This window comes from Helianthus annuus, chromosome 17, assembly GCF_002127325.2.
Source record: "Helianthus annuus cultivar XRQ/B chromosome 17, HanXRQr2.0-SUNRISE, whole genome shotgun sequence".
In the NCBI taxonomy this organism is placed as follows: Eukaryota; Viridiplantae; Streptophyta; class Magnoliopsida; order Asterales; family Asteraceae; genus Helianthus; species Helianthus annuus.
The window spans coordinates 167,658,709-167,678,938 of NC_035449.2; the positions used below are offsets into that span (position 1 = coordinate 167,658,709).

Below are 20,230 nucleotides of genomic sequence, written 5' to 3' on the forward strand. Positions count from 1 at the left end.
ATTAATGAGTTCAAAGCGTAGTTATGCGTGAATAAATATGAAATTTTATACTAGTTATACCAAACTAAATTCTTACTCATTTACAGATCCCTCATAAAGGTTTTACATTACTTTAGGAGTGATACGTGAACTCTGCAAGAAACTCATTTAATACAAAGTGTTATTTGAATATCTTTAACAGAGAGGAATTGCACTATATATATGATACAATTGTGTAAATAGAAAGTTTTATACCTTTGTTAGCCAAAGAAATGCTACAGTTAGTTTGTGTTTGTGAACTGCTATCAGAGCCGTTCCTACGTTTTCGGAGGCCCTAAGCAAACTACAAAGTGGAGGCCCAATTTCGTTATTGACTAACATTAGAGGTGCAAAAATCGGGTTTTTCTAATACCCAATTTTGGGAACCAAACCGTGTTTCGGTATGACCGGGTATTAGAAAATCGGGTTTTTAGATACCTAGACATTAATACCCTATTTTCTATTTTTTACACAATATAAATCCATTTTATTTTTTAATTTGCTTTGTATTTGATAAAAATACTTGAAATAATTACACTATCACAACTTTATTTGATTAATATATCTCAGTCTTTCGTTTAATGTCACTAAAAGGATGCGCCAAAAGGAAAAAAAATATATTGCTTATTAGTCTTTCGTTTAAAGTCACCAGAAGGATGCGCCAAAAAGGAAAAAATATTTTGCTTATGAGATTCGAGCTAGGGTCTTTACAAGACTAGGACAGGACTAATTCCACTACACTAGCAAAGTTATTAGATCTATAGAATCAAAACAATTATATATTATATATTATTTTTATATTAAATGGAGGCCCTAAAAGTTTAGAGGCCCTAGGCCCGAGCCTAGGTTTTGATAAGCATTGGGCCGGCCCTGACTGCTATTGAAAAATTCAAACATTATTTTTATTGGTCTCTTGTTTAAGTTCACTTTTTATATTAACGAGTGGAATTGTCGATTTCTTCACGAGTTGTGGTGAGAATTCGGTCAATATCGGTTCGATTTATTACGATAGTGACACTCAGTGTCACAACTAAAAGATAAAACCCAGAAAAAAATACCGTGATATGCCCTAGCGATATCAAAAAGTGATTCAATTCGGTTTGTCACAATACCAATACGGTAGAGACACTCAGTATAGCTTACGTTACAAGAAAGATACTTTATGTACAACTCCGTTTTCAACGAGATTTACGCTGGAAACCATTATATCGAACACTAGTATTCCTACCGAAGTTGTTTGGACGATATCGGTTTGATTCGTCACGGTAAAGAAATAAATTCAGTTATCTTTGACCCATTTGATTTTGAACAAAAATATTGTCGAAACATAGATAAAACTAAACATGTCGCAATGATATATTCGAAATTTAAAAAAGCATTATATCATATTAGAATAAAGAAAATGAGTTATATAAATTGAGTAATTATCTTAATGATCTTATCTTATGAATAATTGGTTACGGTCAAAGTCTCAAATCCAACACGAGGGCAAAAGAGTAATTTCAAAACTTATATGTATATTGTGTTTACGGACATGAAAGTACATTTAAATGCAGTTCATCACTCCACAGCCCACACATACCCTTCGTTGAAATCATTCCGAAATTTCCCACTTCTCCCATCACAACTTTCTCTCTCTAACTATACATATATATCTATAGATTTTGCAACTTGGTGTGTGTGTATAGACTTTAAAGAGAGAGAAAAAGACATTTCTCTCCCTTCAAGTCCACATCCTCAGGACCCCAAACTCTAATTTCTCTTTCTTCATTTGATCAAAATAGAAAGATTTTTTGATTGAATCTTTTGTAAATTCATATGGGCTTTTGATTATTCTGGTCTTCTTTAATCTTCTTCACACACCCTTTTGTTTCTTGGTTTGACCTTCTTCTTCAGGTATCCTTTTAATCCTTTTTTTACACACACAACTCATGATTATGTGTGTAAAGTTGTAAACTTATGTGTAAATTTTTCTGGGTATGAAGTATTTATTGCAGTTGTGGTGTTTCTGAAATGGGTTTCTTAAACTTTTCTATTTTTGGAGTCGGGCGAAGTATAGAGGGGGGGGGGGGGGGACGGGGGGGACTTTTCGGCTCAGTAGTTTTATACATGTAGTTTTCATATAGAAATTTTTGGGTATATACGTTTTCGACCCCTCGGTTCTATATAAATTTTTGGGTATATACGTTTTCGACCCCGGGTCATTCGGGTCAAGCTTCGCCACTGTTTGGAGTTTATGGTGTTGATTGAGTTGGAACTTTGTTTTAGGTTTTAGCTTTGGTATTTGATCGTCAAATGTTGTTTAGTTTTGTTGGTGAGCTTGTTTGATTGCTTTGCATAATTGCATGTTGTGATCAGTGTTTTTATCTGCAATTTATGAACAGGGCCGTGCATAGTAATTTCTGGACCCCTAAAACTCATAGCTTTGTCTTTAGCAGCATCGGTTTCGGTTTTGCTATCCCAAAAAGGTTGCGCCGTTGTGGCGCAGCTTGTTGCCCGTTTACCTGCCACTTTATTGTAATCGGTTGTTTTTGTCAATGATATTTCTCTTTAATTACAACCAAAAAATATTTTGATAGAACTGTGATTTGGGGTATTTTTGAATAATTGAAATTTTGAAGTACTTTATTAGAATAAACCTTTTGTTTTAACTATAATACACAAGACGGATATATGATCGATACATGTGTATTGTGCGGTTTTCGCTATGCTCTGCTTCAAATTGGTTAGGGATAGTAAGATTAAATGATTAATCATCACTCATCTTAGTAATTAGTGTTTTGTTTATCGAATTTCCATTTATTTTGACCTTAAATAATTCAGAAATTCAGAATCCACTGACACCTATGACTTTAAACCCACATCCAAACATCCCAATATCTGGAAATTATGTACTTTGGGTTGTTTTACCACTAGCTTTTTTATGTATCAAGATGTCAAAATGTAAGCTGATTATCATCTGTTGGCGTTTGATTAAAACCGACCCGACCCAGTATATCAATGTATATAATTAATTTGTGATTTTTTGTGGAAGATTTGAACACTAACTAGCCACTATATCTTGCTTTCTTGTCAATTAAAAGAGATCCACACAAATTTTGCATTTTCTTTATTCTCATCATAAGTCAAACATTTGACTTTAATTTATTCGATTGAACCCGGCCCACCTGACCTGGCCAGTAAATCAATGCATATAATCATTTAGTTTGTGATTCATTGTAAAAATTTTAAACACCTACTACCTTATTTTCTTGATTCCCTGTAAAAGTCAGATATTTGACTTTTATTTATGGTTGTTGACTCCTAGGTTGTTCATTATGAAGTCAACGAATTTCGCAAAAGCGGTAGGAAGTGGAGCCCGTGGAATGTTATCGGGATCTGATGATGTCACTCTTTTCTCAAGTTCGTTACCGGTTCTACCTCATGAAAAATGTATGCAACTATGAACTATCCACCCTTTTGACTATTAGACACATTCATTTGAACATGAACAATATTGACTTTATTCGACATGTTGACCATATTCGTTTTGTTCAACATGTAGTAATCTTGAATAACACCGAAAACGATCATCACCAGACCAATGATTTGCTTGAAGATATTGAAGATCATGCAATTGGAAACTTGTTACCCGATGAAGATGATCTATTAGCCGGTGTGATGGACGGTTTTGACGTGAAAACGTTTCCGAACCGTGCCGATGATACCGAAGATTTTGATATTTTTGGAAGTGGTGGAGGTATGGAACTGGAATCGGATATGATTGATAATGTGAATTTTGGTATGTCAAGGGTTAGTTTGGGTGATGGGGCTGTAGCTAATGGTGGGGCCCATTACAGAATTCCGAATGGCATGGGACCCGTTGCTGGGGAACATCCGTATGGCGAGCATCCTTCTAGAACGTTGTTTGTTCGTAACATTAACAGTAATGTCGAGGATTCAGAACTAAGAACTTTGTTTGAGGTACTTAATTTTAGCTAAAATTTGTGCATTATTGTATCGCTTCCTTTCTAGATTGGTATTTCGACTATAGAAATCGCCACTAAAATTATATATATCTATAGTGTGAGGTTTAATGGGGAACACTAAAAAAGTGGGAACCGGGGAGCAGTGCATTTAATATGTTAAATATATCATAAAAATTCAATTTAAAATTCTATTTTTTTTTTATTTTTTTTCAGAGCTTTTGCATATAAAGATGTACATAAGCTATTTCAATAAAAATCATTTTTTTTTCCTTTTTAACTGTTTTTAAGCATTGTTTTGTTTTTTTTAGTTTTTGAATTTTTTTATTAAAAAGGCTTCTACATGTGTTTGTATGCAAAAGATCTGAATTTTTTTTTTTGAAAAAAATAATTTTTAATATGTTACGTTGAATTTTTATGATATATTTAACATATTAAATGCATTGTTCCCCATTGAACCAAACCTTTATATATATATACACACTGCGTATGACAATCTTTTCAAGGGTATTGCCATTCACAATTATAAGAAATTTGACCGTCACAAAGTTTCTAGATTACGGCTTAAGGTTTTGTTTTGAATTATATCTATGACCCTTTTTAAGTCAAGTTAACTTTCTTATATATTTTGTAGCAATATGGTGATATTAGAACACTGTACACAGCATGTAAACACAGGGGATTCGTGATGATATCTTATTATGATATTCGTGCTGCTCGCACCGCCATGCGTGCATTACAAAACAAGCCTCTAAGGAGAAGAAAGTTGGACATTCACTACTCAATTCCGAAGGTTCATATTACGCGGTTTTAGTTAAATAAGTTATTTACATGATTATTTGTTAATAGTCATTCGGTGACCAGGATAACCCGTCTGACAAAGACGTAAATCAAGGAACATTGGTTGCTTTCAATTTGGACCCGTCGGTTTCGTGTGAAGACCTCCTTCAAATCTTCGGAGCGTACGGGGAGGTTAAGGAGGTAAGAGTTTTTGTCTTATCCATGGTTGTAAAAATCCCGACTAGCCTCCGATTAATCGCTAGTCGAAAGTTCACCGATTAATTTTTATTTAATCGGTCAATTAATCAGTAGGCGGTCAACAGTGGTCAAATCCAGTTCTAATTGGCCAAAAATCGGTGGCAGTCTAGCGATTCCGGCCAAATTCCGGTCAGATTCTTAACTAAAACCTGTAAATTCCGGCAGTTAGTACTATCTACTTGAAAATATGGGTCGAGAAGGTGTTAAAACATGTTTCCTTAAAAAAATACATATAAAAATGTGTGTGTATACATATAAAATCCCAATCTGATTAATGCCGATTAATCGCTAGTCGGCACCCCTCCGGCCGACTAGGGCCTAGCAATTTTACAACACTGGTCTTATCTTTCTAAAAAGTAAAGTGAATATTTTAAAAAAAATTATAATATTGTATCATTATGTAATAACAGATTCGGGAGACCCCGCACAAAAGGCACCATAAGTTTATTGAATATTATGATGTTAGAGCTGCGGAAGCGGCACTTAGGTCTCTCAACAGGAGTGACATTGCCGGGAAACGTATAAAGCTTGAACCGAGTCGTCCTGGCGGAGCCCGCCGAAAGTAAGTAACTTTCTTACTCAAAGTTGTGCTTCTATGTTTGACTGTTAGTCTAATGACTAAATTGCCCCTCAATAATGGTTTATGATCCTCTAGCCAAATCTTGCAACTAAGTCAAGAGTTTGACCAGGATGACACACGAAGCTTTAGACTCCAAGTCGGTCCCTCGATTGCCAACTCTCCTCCAGGTCAGACTTTTTAGAACGATCCATTATTTTCATAACCGGACCGGTCAATGAACCAGTTGCCATACCAGTCCACTGGTTAGATCGGTTTCAAAAACCGGATGAAGTCATATATATATATATATAGAATCCAGTTCAGTTAAGAACCACCTCGAGTTGTGAGAACTCCTATTTCCCGTGCGAGTTTTGCCACCATTTTTTGCACAAACGTAAATAAACATGTTACAAACACATCTGTAAAAAAAATTGCCGAGCCGATAGTTATTATCCATTTACACTGATGTAAATTTGTTTTACAAAACTGATGACGTCACCCGTAAAATTTTTTACGGCGATGTAAATTTTCGCAGGCAGCTTTTTTTTTCCCTGAAACAGTTGATTTTTAAAAAAACTAGTTAAATTCCACCCGCGCGTTGCGGCGGGGACCCAATGACTGCAAAACGCGTGTCAGTAACGGCAAGCAGATACCGAATACCGAATATCAAAACATAAATAAAAATGTCGTGAAAAGGATAATCAATCCGTCCTAAAAGAAGCGATTTTAAATAACCTAATATATAATAATAGAACCCACACGTCCTACACGTTGGAAATTCGGTTGTTTTCAGTTCAGTTATTACGGTGCTAACACGTTAAAATATGGATGAGCTCGGTACCGGTAACGACACCGAAAGTACCGATCCGGAAAATCATCGAAATTAGGTACCGGCACCGAAAATGCTCAGTACAATACTATACGGTATGGTATTTGAAGGTAAAAATCAATAAATATAGGTATGGTGCTAGACCGGTGTCGAATCGAAAGTAACGATTCTGAAAATGCCAAAAGGTGGGTACCAAATTGGTACCAAAAATGATTTGGTATAGTAAATTTGGTACCGATATGATACCGGTTTGATTACAGGATTTGATACGATTTGCTCATCAATAATCTAAATATCCAAGTTAATTTTACATGCTACAATTCATTCATTACGTAAAAAGACAAAAAAATAAAGCAAAATAAGTTGTTGTGTATATAAAACCTCATTCAAACGAAATACAGTTTACTTACTGTGTATATGAAAAGTAATCTAAACTGTGCAATTACTTGCATTGCTACGTTGCTACAGGATTTGATGAGCTCGGTACCATCCGGTACCGAAAATACCATTAGCGAAATCCCCAAAAGTGGGTACCGGTACCGAATATACCTGATACAGTACGGCTTGATACGGTTGGTACTTGTACAGCACCGGTATTTGAGGGTAAAACCCGATGAATACCGGTACCGAACGGATACCGAAAGTACACTCAGTTTGGTAAATTTGATACCGGTACCGGTACCCAATACTATTCATTCATTTCTATTTTTATTACTGTTAATTAATTTATGTTTTTAATGTTTAATTATTTACTACTGTTCATTTACTTTGTTTTTTAATATAGAGGTAAATTTGGGAAATTTTTTGAAAAGATCTTCTTTTTGGCCTAGTTCTCACAACTCAAGGTGCGAAGCGTACGCAGCCACCAAATAACGTACTTAATTAGGTTTTACTCATGCGTGAATTGTGTTTTTGTCCCTGCGTGATTTTGTGTTTAACCTATGCGTGATTAGGGTTTGAACATGTGTAGTTAAGTCGCGTTCGCTTCACACGTTAAGGGGCTATTGTACGTCAACCTTCCCCTATATATATATATATATATATATATATATGAACAGGAATAAACATAACCGGGCGGTTCAAATGGAGGCAGTTCATGAGGCTCGGCCGGACCGGTCCTATGAGCGGTTGCATCGGCCGGTCCTGTGCGGTTCTGAGAACATTGGAAAAATCCATGTGCCCATTACGTTTTACTAAATTGCTTATTTTACACGTTTCGTTTAGGTTTTTGGCCACAATTCGGCAGTCCTATGGAACACAGTCCTATGCAAAATCTTAGCAAATCGCCCGTCTTTACTTCAATGAGCCCTAGCAGTCTACCTGAATTGGCTTCTATTTTGCATCCACAACCAACAAAGATAGCACCGATTGGCAAAGATCACAAGTTGACTCAACTAAATGGGTCAATGCCCACTTTTGGTGCTTCAAGTTCAACCACTTCCAGAATCGAAACGTTGACAGGCCCACAATTTCTGTGGGGAAGTCCCAATAGATCTAGCCATGGGTTCCCGACCACGGGTCAATCACCAACCATGGTTCACCCATTTGCGGGCCAACCAGGCCCGTTTCATGGCTCATCGCATCAACACCATCATGTGGGGTCCGCACCATCTGGGATCCCCTTTGACCAGCACTTTGGTCGGTATCACGAGTCCCCCGAAACACTATTTATGAGTCCACCAACTTTCGGGGGCCAAAGTTTCTTAAATTCTCGTGGGACCGTGAAAAACGTTTCCTATTCTGGAAACTTTACGGAAAACGGTTCCCCTAATTTCAGCAACATGTCTCCGAGGATGAGTCCTATGTTTCTAGGTAACGGGCATTATCCGGGACTAGGGTCCATGAATATAGATAGCATGAATGAAAGAAGCCGAAATCATCATGTTGACCATAATGTAAACCAGATGGATAACAAGAAACAGTTTCAGCTTGATCTTGATAAAATCATCAAAGCGGAAGATACTCGAACAACTTTAATGATTAAAAACATCCCTAATAAGTAAGACCTAATTCTTTATTTATTCTCTCAAGGTTTAAACCTTTTTAATTATTTATGTACATTTGTTGTCCTTCAGGTATACTTCAAAGATGTTGCTAGCTTCCATTGATGAAAATCATAGCGGTACTTATGATTTTCTCTACCTCCCAATCGATTTCAAGGTATAATAAATATATATATATATATATATATATATGTATACACACACACACATATAGGATAACAATCGTTATAGAATCATTTTTAAGTAAAGAACCGTGAGAACCGCATAATACACTTGTACATACTGCTTGGCACATGTATTAGTAATATTATATTATGGGAGCGGGGTAGGTTGTTACATAACGATCTCATAGTTATCTACTTACAACTTGTTCTGTAACTAACGTCTTCATTTTATGTTGTTTTCCGGTCTTTAAGGTTTAGTAAAACTAACCATTTTCACTTTTTTTCGATGCAGAACAAATGCAATGTTGGGTATGCATTTATCAACATGCTTTCACCGATGCATATAATCCCGTTTTATCAGGTCCTTTTTAATGACGAAATTGTAGTTTCTTTGACCTGTTGACCAATTAGAACTAAAACGTCAATTTATTTGGTTTAGGATTTTAATGGGAAAAAGTGGGAGAAATTCAACAGTGAAAAAGTAGCTTCATTGGCATATGCTAGAATCCAAGGAAAGGCTGCACTTGTAACCCATTTTCAAGATTCCAGTTTAATGAACGAAGATAAACGCTGCCAGCCCATTATATTTCATTCTGAGGGCTCGGAGTCTGTTGATCAGGTACCGAATACCCTTTTCTTAAAATCAATATTTTCATAACTGGACTGGTCATCGATCCGGCTGCCTTTCCGGTCCACTGGTTGGACTGGTTTCAAAGACCGATCATGTATAAAATCATCATCATCATACTCGGTAAATCCCACCAATAGCAAAGCTAAGGTAGGGTCTGAGGAGGGTAAGATGTAGACAGCCTTACCTCTACCCCGTAGGAATAGACATGCTGCTTCCGGTGAGACCCCCGGCTCGATGGTAGTTTTGCATCAAACCTTGGACATAAGGTACATAACACTCGGCAATTAAGACAAACGCCAATTAGTGCATGTACTCCCTTGTCTTTCGGCTATCAACGCCACCACACGATCATGTATAAAATAAAATTTATAAAAGCTCCGTGTACTTTACTCTTTATAAAAACTAGTTGTCACGGTGCAACGTTAACAAAAATTTATAAAAACTAGTTGGTGCGGATTTGCAATGCTAACAAAATATGAATGTTATGAACAAAGCATAGTTCTAAACGAATACTAATAATATGAGATATTGGACGAAAAATTAATAAAATTTTGAAATTCGATTCAACCACCTAGTCTAGTTGCCGGTCCGACCGGTTCAGATGGAAGCGGATCAATCAGACTGGTTATGTAGCCGGTTCCCTGTCTGAGCAGCCGGTCTGGTTATGAGAACAATGCTCAAAAGAGAAAAAAATGTTTGGACCTAAAACATTTTCAATCAAACAAAGATTCGAGTCACAGTCGGTCAGTGTTATTATAATCTTGGGTATTTGATTAATGTTTCCGTGTTAATTATATACAACTTACAGGAGCATCTTTCGTCTGGTAGCTTGAGCCTAAAAGACTATCCATACTTGGGTAGCCCACCAAATGATGCTAAACGTTGATGCATGGGTGCAAAGGGTCATGTCTTTTGAGCCATAAAGTTGGCTTTAAACGGTACATAACTTGTATATAGAACTAGAAAGCCCAGAGTAAGTGTAAACCGGGTGTGGGTTGTTTTTTGTATTTTGAGAAGAAAAGAAAGGATGTTTAGGTGAATTGAAAGGGAATCATGATGTGGAGTCATGCCGACCATGGCCGGGTCAGAGTTTTGACCCGAAGATATTAAGTTATGGGGTTGAAAGAGGTGAATGACCTTGAAACTGTATAGGTGGAGGTTGCAGATATAAGAATTATGGTGTGACTTCCTATTTTTCACCTCTTTTTTGTATAGTGGCTTGTTAACTTCAAGTGATATGGTGGTTTATGGGACAATTGTATAGTAAGACTAGGAGCTTGTGAACGAACTCTTTTGAGAACTTGGTGTATGATGTTAAAAGATGTAATACTTTGACGTTTGACTAAATTTCTTGCTTTCTATCTCACTTTTTAGCACTTTTGTGATGGAAAAGCCGAACCAGTTGATTTGGAAGTTTGATCTTGGCGTTTTTTATGGTATAATTTTTAAACTATGCCCCGATATCATCTGTAGCAACATAGTATCATCTGTAGCAACATAATACTTTGTATAAACAAAATGCCGCATCATCAAAGTGAACAGACAGTTTAAACTCACGACATCAACGCGTGACTCAAATACCATCAACGAATACAGAATGTCATAACGCAAAGGAACCCGAATATAACTATCTATACGTATATGTGTAAATATGTTACAAATCATCATATGCTTCTCTATAATGACATGATGCATCAGTTACATTTTTACAATAGCCACAAACAGGTCGTTCCGGTCTGTAAGAGGTTAGCTCAGTTTATTAAACTCGTCGCACCAAATCAGTGCGTGTTTCATCGTATAAAAAAAACAAAACAAACGATCATACCTATGAAAACAGCAAGTGGTTAAGTATCCGTTAAAGATCTTCAAACTAACTGCACACAAACGATCATACCTAGAAGTGTGTGTTATGTATCTGACCATGAAACAGCCAAATATGGTGCAGATTTGTAAAAGGGTAATCACAAAAAAAAAAAAAAAAAAAAAAAAAAAAAAAAAAAAAAAAAAAAAATCATGATTTAACTTTAACAAAATCTTGAAGTTAATATGCCATAATGATAAAGACAAAGAAACAGATTACCAAACTGAAGTTTGCTGCCATTAACTGTACAAATTTTCTGCAACTACAATGTTCCACAAATTATATTGAACACCTAAGGAGATGTTTTATTTGTATAGATAATCATGTTAGAAGATTGAAGATGTAAGTGAGGATTATTAATTATTTATTCCTTGTTACCGAATCTCTTAGCAATAATTGGACGCACATCTTGAGCATCGACGAGAGATTCAAGAAACGGAAGTAACGAAATTAGTGCGCAGTCTGACGGATCATCGAACCAACTCTTGATCGGAATTCCATTATTCACTTGTAATCGGAAAACCTGCAACCATCATAACTATATGAGGCACTGAAAAACACTTTCACAGAGATAGTAGAGTAAAACGTCAGGTTTCGCCAGTTTTGCGACTTTCGTCTCAAGGTTTGTTTTTCCGCATTTGGATCCTAAAGGTTTGAAATCTTGCCATTTTCATCCGGCTCGTTAACTCCGTCCATTTTCTTCGTTAAGTCAGGGGTATTTCTGTCTTTTTTGTTAACTTAAAGGGCAATTCGGTCTTTTTCAGGGGTATTCGATCTTTTAAAGTGACAAAAGACCAAAGTGCCTTTTAAGTTAGCAAAAAAGACGAAAATACCTTTGACTTAACGGAGAAAAATGGATGGAGTTAATGAGCCGAATAAAAATGGCAAGATTTAAATCCTTTTGGATCTAGATGCGGAAAAACAAACTTGTGGACAAAAATCGCAAAACTGGCCAAACCTCGGGGACAAAAATGGCATTTTACTCAAGATATTATAATCAGTCAATTGGCACTCTACCTGCGGGGAGTTGTCGATTATGACAATTTTGGCAAGATCAACACCTAAAACAGTTAAATCTTTGGTATAACTGCCATCTGCGAAGATACATGAATCTCTGTAAGCTCGACGAGAGATGATCGTTCCATCGGGGTCAAGTATATCCAAAAGTTTCTTGGCGTAAATGCTTTGACTGGCTGTGAAGATGACGATATGAAACATTTCCGATACTTTCTCCAAGAATGTTCTTAAGTAGGGTCTCTGCTTCACATACACAGTATGCTCCTTCAAACTAGAAAATACCGAAAATGTGAAATCTGCATCGTCACAGTGCTCCAATGAAGAATGAACTAGTGTTTCTGAACATCAAAGTAACAAATATTAGAGAACGAAATTGTTTTTTAAAATATTAAAATCAATATATAAAGCAAGAACTTCATACCATCTAAATCAAGTGCTAGAGTTATAGATTTCGTTCTCGAGTGATGAGAACTTGTGGAGATTTCCGAAAGGTCTATGAGATTCCGGATGAACATCTGTGGATCCAAAAAGTCAGCCGGATCCCAATCTGGATACGAACCAACATCCGAATCCTGATTGGGGGGTTTCATTTGATGGATGGCAACATATAAGTTTGAATCTTCGGAAACGCTTACAGGTTCAGAATAACCATCTACATAACGATTTTCTGTCTGGATGTTATCTTCTAGAAACGGAAGTAACAAACACTCATCCCCGAAAAATCTGCTTGATTCATCGTATTCGTAATCGAGTAAACGTGAGCTGGAAACAATCATGTCGGGGATGAACATATCTGAATATTCACAAGACATTCGTAAACTGTCATTAACATCATCATCTCCACATGATGGCAACACAAGATCACTTTCCCTCCATTGTTTACCTCCGTAGTCGTAGATATTTGGTTCAGTGTCGATTGAATCCAATATCGGTGAAAAGATTGTTTCTATTGTTGAGGAGCAAGTTTCTGTATGATCCATCTGTAAGTTAAAGTTAAAACGACCATAAGTAAATATAAAGAAACAAGAATGTTATATTGAATAAGAATATAAGATATTTACCGCGCTTGAAGGTGATATGTGCTTTTGAATCTGAATATTGTCTCCATCTACCATTTGACAACAGTTGGTTCTTTCATCTGCTTTATTACAAAAAGAATCTGCACAACAAAAAATAATGAGATCAAAAAATGAAAATCATCAATCATAAAGATTGTTCTTTATATAGACCGTAGAATCTTTACCATCCTGCACGTTAGGAGTAGTACGTGTGTCAAGTTCTGATTCGTGTTGCAAATTTCTCGTGTGAGTGAACGAGTTCTTGGATATCTTGCTCGATTTTTGGCAGACATGGAGACCGTTACTTTCTCTTGTAAAGTCTCCCGATGACTTCGTTTTCATCTTAAAAGATGGCATTTGATTTGTATTTATTATGTCTATCACAATCTTCACCAAAGAACATCAATGAGTAAATACAACCTGAATGAATGAAAATATCAGAATTCAGAAATAAATATAAAACCGATCCAACGGTCTAGAGATACCAAATATTACACAATAACATCTTTCATCAAGCATCCAAAGAACCAGATAGAAACAGCAACAATTCAAAAAGAAAAAATCAAACTAAAATTGTATAAAAATAACCTGAAATTGTATAAAACTAATCTGAAATTGTATAAAATCAATCCTAAATTAATATAAACTACTAAGAAACAAGTTAAAATGGAGAAAAATACTAAATTAATTAAAAAACTATATGTTTCTAGATGTAGATCTAACATATTCAGATGCATATAAACTATTCAAAAACCACTACATATGTTATAAACAATCGATCCAGCGCCAAAATCTCCATCAATTCAATCACAATTACCGAAAACCTAACTTCAATTTCAACAAAACATGATTCCGAATCGAAATCAACACATACAGAACTGACTAGAACAAGTGATTATTATAAACAATCGATCGATAATCAATAAACGATAATTTGTGAAATTGAGTAAACCCTAGGGTAACTACAGATGTTAATTGAGATGAAAATGGATTTAATTAGCTGAATTGTTAGTGATAAAGTTGAAATTGAAACATAAATACGAAGATGTGAATTGATAATATGAAATTAGTTGGTGATTAAGTGATACTGATTGAGTGGATTTGAGTGATGAAGATGAAACAAGATATGAATTTTAATAGTAAAATTGTGTGTTTGTTGATTTACCTGTGTTGTGTGTATGAAAATCAAAACTAGGTCCTCCCTCTCTCTCTCTAGCTCTGTTTCACACGCTTGTATTCTCTCTCTGTCTCTATATATCTATCTCTATTTCTTGATATATATAAAGGAGATTGACTTGCATTTACACCCCACTTGTATAGATATGTATCATATATAGTCCTTCTACAATTAGAGTAATGTACTTGAAGTCTATATGTTTATTGTGAATTTTGCTATATAGAGATAGTGGAGGGTTCAAATGAGAAGAAATTCTTTGTAAGAAGAAAAAAAAAAGAAATTTCAACCAATAGAAATGCTTCATTAGACTTCATTTAATATTTGTACTAAATGTAACTATAAGGGTATATTAGTAAACTTACATACATCATTAATTGGTAGTTTCATCTTTAATAACTAACTATATTAAATTTGTAACTTATTTTTAAAATATATATTTTTCACAAAAAATAAAAATAAAAATTCATTTATAGTGTAGGATAAATACGAGGCGTGTAGGATAAATTACGAGTTGTGTAGGATAAATTTCAATATGTGTAGGATAAATTTCGAAATGTGTAGGATAACTTTTGATGTGTGTAGGCAAAAATATTTAGTGTGGAGGATTATAGTCTTAATGACTAATTAATTAGTCAAACATAATAATAAATGAGATGAGAAAAAAACTATTTAATGTTTTACAATTATACCCTTTTATTCTTTTTCTTCTCAATAAAATTTTCTTCTCAAATGAACCTTCCCCTATAGAGATAATCCAAGAATTCATGCTCTTGTTTATAGAGAGAGACCGGCTAAAAGCAAATGGGCTAAAGGATTATCAACTTATATCGGGCATAACTTTTGATTCGTCGTGAGTTATCGGTAAATGCTTACATAAATTCCCTCCACTTTTAGCATTGATTTTGATGTTGATGATTTTTGGCTAAGTTTTGTGATTTTGATTAGAAAACGTTTTGTTAATGGGCTTAATTAGTGCATGTATTTGATTAGTTGTTTAGTTTCTAATTTAATATGTCGATTTTGGTTTTTCGGGATTTTGCAGAATCTAGAAAACTTACATTTTTCTTGTAAAAAGAGGTTTGAGGTAATGTGTTTTTTTTTTTTTTTTGTCTATTCTGAAAAACTTACATTCAACTTATGTTACAACGTAAACATATTTACAATTTTTTAGGAAATAAATGCTACTCTTAAGGTGAATTTAGTATCGATCGAATAATTGCTAGAAAATATAGTCGGTTTCACTTGATTAATATACTACTAGTTAAAGGTTTTAATGATTTGGTTGAATTTTTAAATATGTCCACGTATATTAGCAATATGGAGTTGACCTAAGAGATAGTAAATTCATACTCGAAGCAGGTGGACAAAGGAAAGTGGGCTAGAAAATGGCTCTTCTTAAACGAGGATAGGCTCTCGCTTTGTTTGGAGTTACAAAGGAATGAGTAATGGTTAAAGACATCTCAAACTTGACGAATCATGTCCCAACAATTGAACCAAAATCAATCATCTTGAGCTCGGATTTTGACGTCGAGGGTTTCTCCCATATATAACAATTTGTTTTGGTTTACAACACATAAATCTATGAATTTATTAGTTCACATATTTATATACACACTTAATTGCAATCATGAACTATCCATTTTGAATATTAAAGTTTGGCGAAACTTGTCAGAAGACTTCTTTTGTACAAACATAATTGGCGTAATAGTTCAAAACACTTAATAGTACACATCAATTTTCTCGTATTATGAGTACTCCTTTATTTTAATGTTTTCGTCTTGTCCATTAAAACACTTAATAGTACACGTCAATTTTCTCGTCTTATGAGTACTCTTTTATTTTAATGTTTTCGTCTTGTCCATACATAACATTGATTTTCTGAGAACTATAAACGAAGGTGGATTTCTTTTACTTAGAAGAAACATATTCTTGATAATTCAACTTCATAGCCAAATAATTCGTGGTTATGGTTAATCCCTTTTTCCTTTCTGAAGAACAGAAGTATAGGTAGCTGTTTTGAAGGTTGAGTTAAGTATAGGGGGTTGTTTGTAAAATATAAACATAAGTCCAGCTCAAGACTGATTGGACAGGGAATGGTGGATTGACTTAACTAACGGCTGGGATTGTAATTCTCTTGGAGTTCTTTCTACCAATAGAGTATTTACACGTGGACTCACACGCCCACAAGTGGTAGGTTACAAAGTCAAGTAATTTATCTTAAAAAATAAAAAAGTACGATTCTTTAAATATTGATTCAATAAATAATTTGCTAATAATTCTTTGTAAATCCGTTCAAGAAAAAATAGTTCTTTCACTTCTTTGTAATAGGTACAAATATATAATTACATAACCATAAATCATTGAAAAAAAAAACACTTATCAACTTTCACTTAATTTTATCACATCAAAAGTGCAAAAATACATAACCCTATTTATTTTCCTATGACTCAATTTCACAAATTCTTAGACAAATACGTGTTGTGTTGTGTTGTGTTTATAGGATGACAGGTTAGGGTAAAAAAGTATACATAACAAAAATATAAAAATTGTGCTAGACCCGATATAATGTTAAGCGGGATAGGCTTTAAGTTAATTGGGATTGGGTCATAGTTGGTTCAACATGTTAATGACATGATTAAAAAAAATTTCTAAACTGGTTAAACCTACCTAACCCTTTTGTAACACGAATAACGTGTTTAATTAATCGTGTTAAATGGATTAACAAGTCGACACGACATGTTAAGACTCGTTGATCAAAGGGACGTAGTTTATAACCATATGAATAAGTAAATAGCTAATTCCCTCGCTAACCAGCTAACGTAGTTTGTAAAAGATTTCATGGCTTGTTATATTTTCTTTTTGTACTTTTTATAGTATCGGGTTAGTTATGTCTTATTATTTATTAACGGTGTTAAGTGTGTCATGTCAATAATCGTGTTAAGCATGTTGTATTATTCATGCTATTGAACCGGTTATGTTTAAATATTTTTAAACATGTTGAGCAGTGTAACCCGCATATTAAAAATGTGAATGTTATTGTGTTTAGGTAGATGATACGCTTACTTAAGTGTGTCATTTTCGAGTTAAATAGTCATGTTAAATATGTTGTGTTGAACACAACCCGTTTAACATTGCACGACACGTGTTGCCAATTGTAGCTCAAAGGATTGTAGCTAACGACGATATATACAAAAGGATGGCGAGCTTTCATATTTTTTAAGCTTCAAGTTCGGATATGTTGGTTGCAATGTCGCCTCTATTGTCCCTTCGTAGCATGTGTCATGGCGCTTGGTACTTCGGCTGTGTTTTTAGGGACGACAGGAAACCTCAAAACTGATGTGAAAAATCAAAACCTGAAACACTTGGGATGTGTGACGGGGGGTTATTCAAGGAGGGGTCGAGTGTGAGATTGATTTCAAAAATAATCATGAGTTCTATATGGTATTAGGCGATACACACTCGATTACTTGAAACCAACTGCATATACAGGTTTAAACACTATCGAAACCAAATATATTAATATATTATATAAATTTTGAACAATGTAATTTTTGAAGTTGTTAGAAACTTTAAATTATTAAAAGTACATAATTTAAAAAATGTGTAATGGTTAATGCTCATTTAATCATTAGCTTCCAATTTGTTTTCCCCTCGTTTGACATTATACTAGAAATGTCTCTCCCTCTTCATGCCCTTATAATTCCATGGACGGTGTCGGGGGCGTTATCAAACCGTTTCACACCCCTATAATGCTTATTACACATGGTCTATATATATATATGTGTGTGTGTGTGTGTGAATTAGCTTCCAATTTGTTTTCTCCTCATTTTCCGCCACAACAACCCCTTTAAAAATGTGTAATTATTAACGTCCCTTAATGTCCTTTTAATCCAATATTTTTTCTGCTCATTGTAACACCCCAAAAACGGGTTTGGTAATTAAACCCCGTTAATACTAAATACGGGGAAAGTACCGTTAGTGGTAAAAGTAAACCGGCAAATATTAAGAATAAATTGAATATTCCTAATATTTATTTAAAAGTCAATAAGAGCTTTCAAGAAAATAGAATGGATAAAAGGCACGATTTAACGGGGCTTAAAGTAAAACGGGTTATGACTTCCCGAACCTACTAAGCTAGCTAGGAATAATTCTAACCTAGTTAGATAGTGACTTATGAGTGGGTTAAAACACTTAAATCATGAACTACGGAAAATGGAGGGGCCATAGATGTTAAAATTGAAACTTATGTTGCTAATTTTAATTAAAACAAAAACCAAACACCCCATTTGGGGATGTCTGGTCGTACAAAGAAGCAGGAGGCGACCTGGGTTTCTTCAAACCCTAAAATCCTCACTAAAACTCTCAAATTGGAGGTGCAAATCTGGTCCAAAACGAAAATTGAGCATAGATTATTGATCCTCATCACAAGAGGATTACAAGGTATGTAAAATCTGATGAAAACTCTCAACTTGAAATTCTCATGAAATTGGGAAAATCTGAAATTATGGTTGCATGTGTGTCTTATGATGATTTAGGAACAACTATAGTGTCTAGGGACAAACCCTAGACAAATACAAGTTGAAATCATGTGAGAATTTAGTAAAATCCATGATCACTATTGTAGGTGATTAATGGGTTGTGTAGATTTTAATAAACACTAGGAAATTAGGTGATATTCTAGTGTAATTTGACAATTGTGAAGTGACTTCAGAACTATAGAAGTTAACAACTTTGTAAGATGGTTGATTTATGTGAAATTAGGGCTAAGAGATAAGCTAGAGACTTGATAAATAAACATGTAAAATTCTGCCCTTAAAGTGTTTGTTGAAATGCCTCAAAGAAGGCTCAAAACTAGAATTTTTGTAGTTAAAACACCTAATTGTGATGTTTTGGCTATCATGCAAAATGTGATTAAAAAGAGTTCTAAATGTGATAAACGTGGTTAGAACTTTGGTTAAAACGGTGGTCTAAAGATAATGCCTATCGGGTACTTATAGAACGCTAAAACTAGTTGATGAACTCGATTACGCAATTAGTATACTAACGGGCATTTGACTTTTAGAAAAAGTCAAACTGACCTACGATGTGATGAATGATAATTAGATATAGAAAATAAGTGAGGCGGAATAGTCGTGATTGTTATTGACTAATTTAACCGCCTTGTAAATGATGAAATAATAGTTGGCGCTTAAACAAGCCAGGTGAAGCTTGGAGTGAAAGCGGGTCAAACGAGTCAAGCATAGAAGAAAAGCGTAGCTCGGATGCAAGGTAAGTGAAACTTACGCACTTATGTAGAATACTTGTTTACCTTACAAGTAATAAATGCGATAACGATAATAACAAAAATATGGTTTCCGACGCGATTGGTACAAGTCGGAACATATAAGGATGATAAAAACTATGGTTTATGGTAAATAGGGCGAATCGGTAAATTGGTCATGTAATGACTAAGAGGTTATGAGTTTTGATAAGATTACCTTGTAGTGTAATCTAATATTGAGACAATGGGTAAAAATGGAAATTTAATCTAGTGTTGATTAATGTAAATTGACAATAAAAGGATACCCATGGCGTAAGCCGAAATAGGGTCAAAATTGTAAGAAATGAGTTAAAAAGAAAAGAAGGGGTCAAGGGGCAACATCCGAAATGGGTCGGATGTGTAAATTGGAAATTTAAAACCCCGTTTTACTACATATGTAAATGTTCGGTCATATGAGCCAAACGGGTCAAATGGTGGTGATAACACCATTTGTCAATAATGACTAATGTTGGTTGTCAAGTCCTATGTAAACAGGAGTGAGTAGCAATTTTGGGATAATTACGACGCTATAGAATATTGGTTAATAAATGCGAGGTGTAAACGGGTCTATACGTTGATCCGAGCCAGGTACGCATAAATAAGTTGTAGTA

General features: G+C 34.8%; 2 protein-coding genes across 2 annotated transcripts; one reads left to right on the forward strand and one right to left on the reverse strand.

The window, feature by feature from the left end:
* Window positions 1-1,597: 1,597 nt before the first annotated feature.
* Window positions 1,598-10,568, forward strand: LOC110920594 (protein MEI2-like 2). Its single transcript, XM_022164758.2, has 12 exons — window positions 1,598-1,914; window positions 3,326-3,450; window positions 3,563-3,981; window positions 4,618-4,776; window positions 4,848-4,964; window positions 5,432-5,583; window positions 5,677-5,768; window positions 7,634-8,408; window positions 8,485-8,569; window positions 8,869-8,937; window positions 9,016-9,195; window positions 10,016-10,568. The coding sequence occupies exons 2-12, from the start codon at window positions 3,336-3,338 to the stop codon at window positions 10,091-10,093; spliced, it is 2,241 nt and encodes a 746-aa protein (XP_022020450.1). The 5' UTR covers window positions 1,598-1,914; window positions 3,326-3,335; the 3' UTR covers window positions 10,094-10,568.
* Window positions 10,569-10,785: 217 nt separating this feature from the next.
* Window positions 10,786-14,391, reverse strand: LOC110920595 (CTD small phosphatase-like protein 2). The gene is made up of 7 exons (XM_035986934.1): window positions 14,309-14,391; window positions 13,329-13,530; window positions 13,147-13,244; window positions 12,969-13,065; window positions 12,507-12,878; window positions 12,086-12,423; window positions 10,786-11,591 (listed from the first exon to the last, which is right to left on the reverse strand). Exons 2-7 carry the CDS (start codon window positions 13,498-13,500, stop codon window positions 11,433-11,435), a joined length of 1,236 nt encoding a protein of 411 aa, XP_035842827.1. The 5' UTR covers window positions 13,501-13,530; window positions 14,309-14,391; the 3' UTR covers window positions 10,786-11,432.
* Window positions 14,392-20,230: the final 5,839 nt, after the last annotated feature.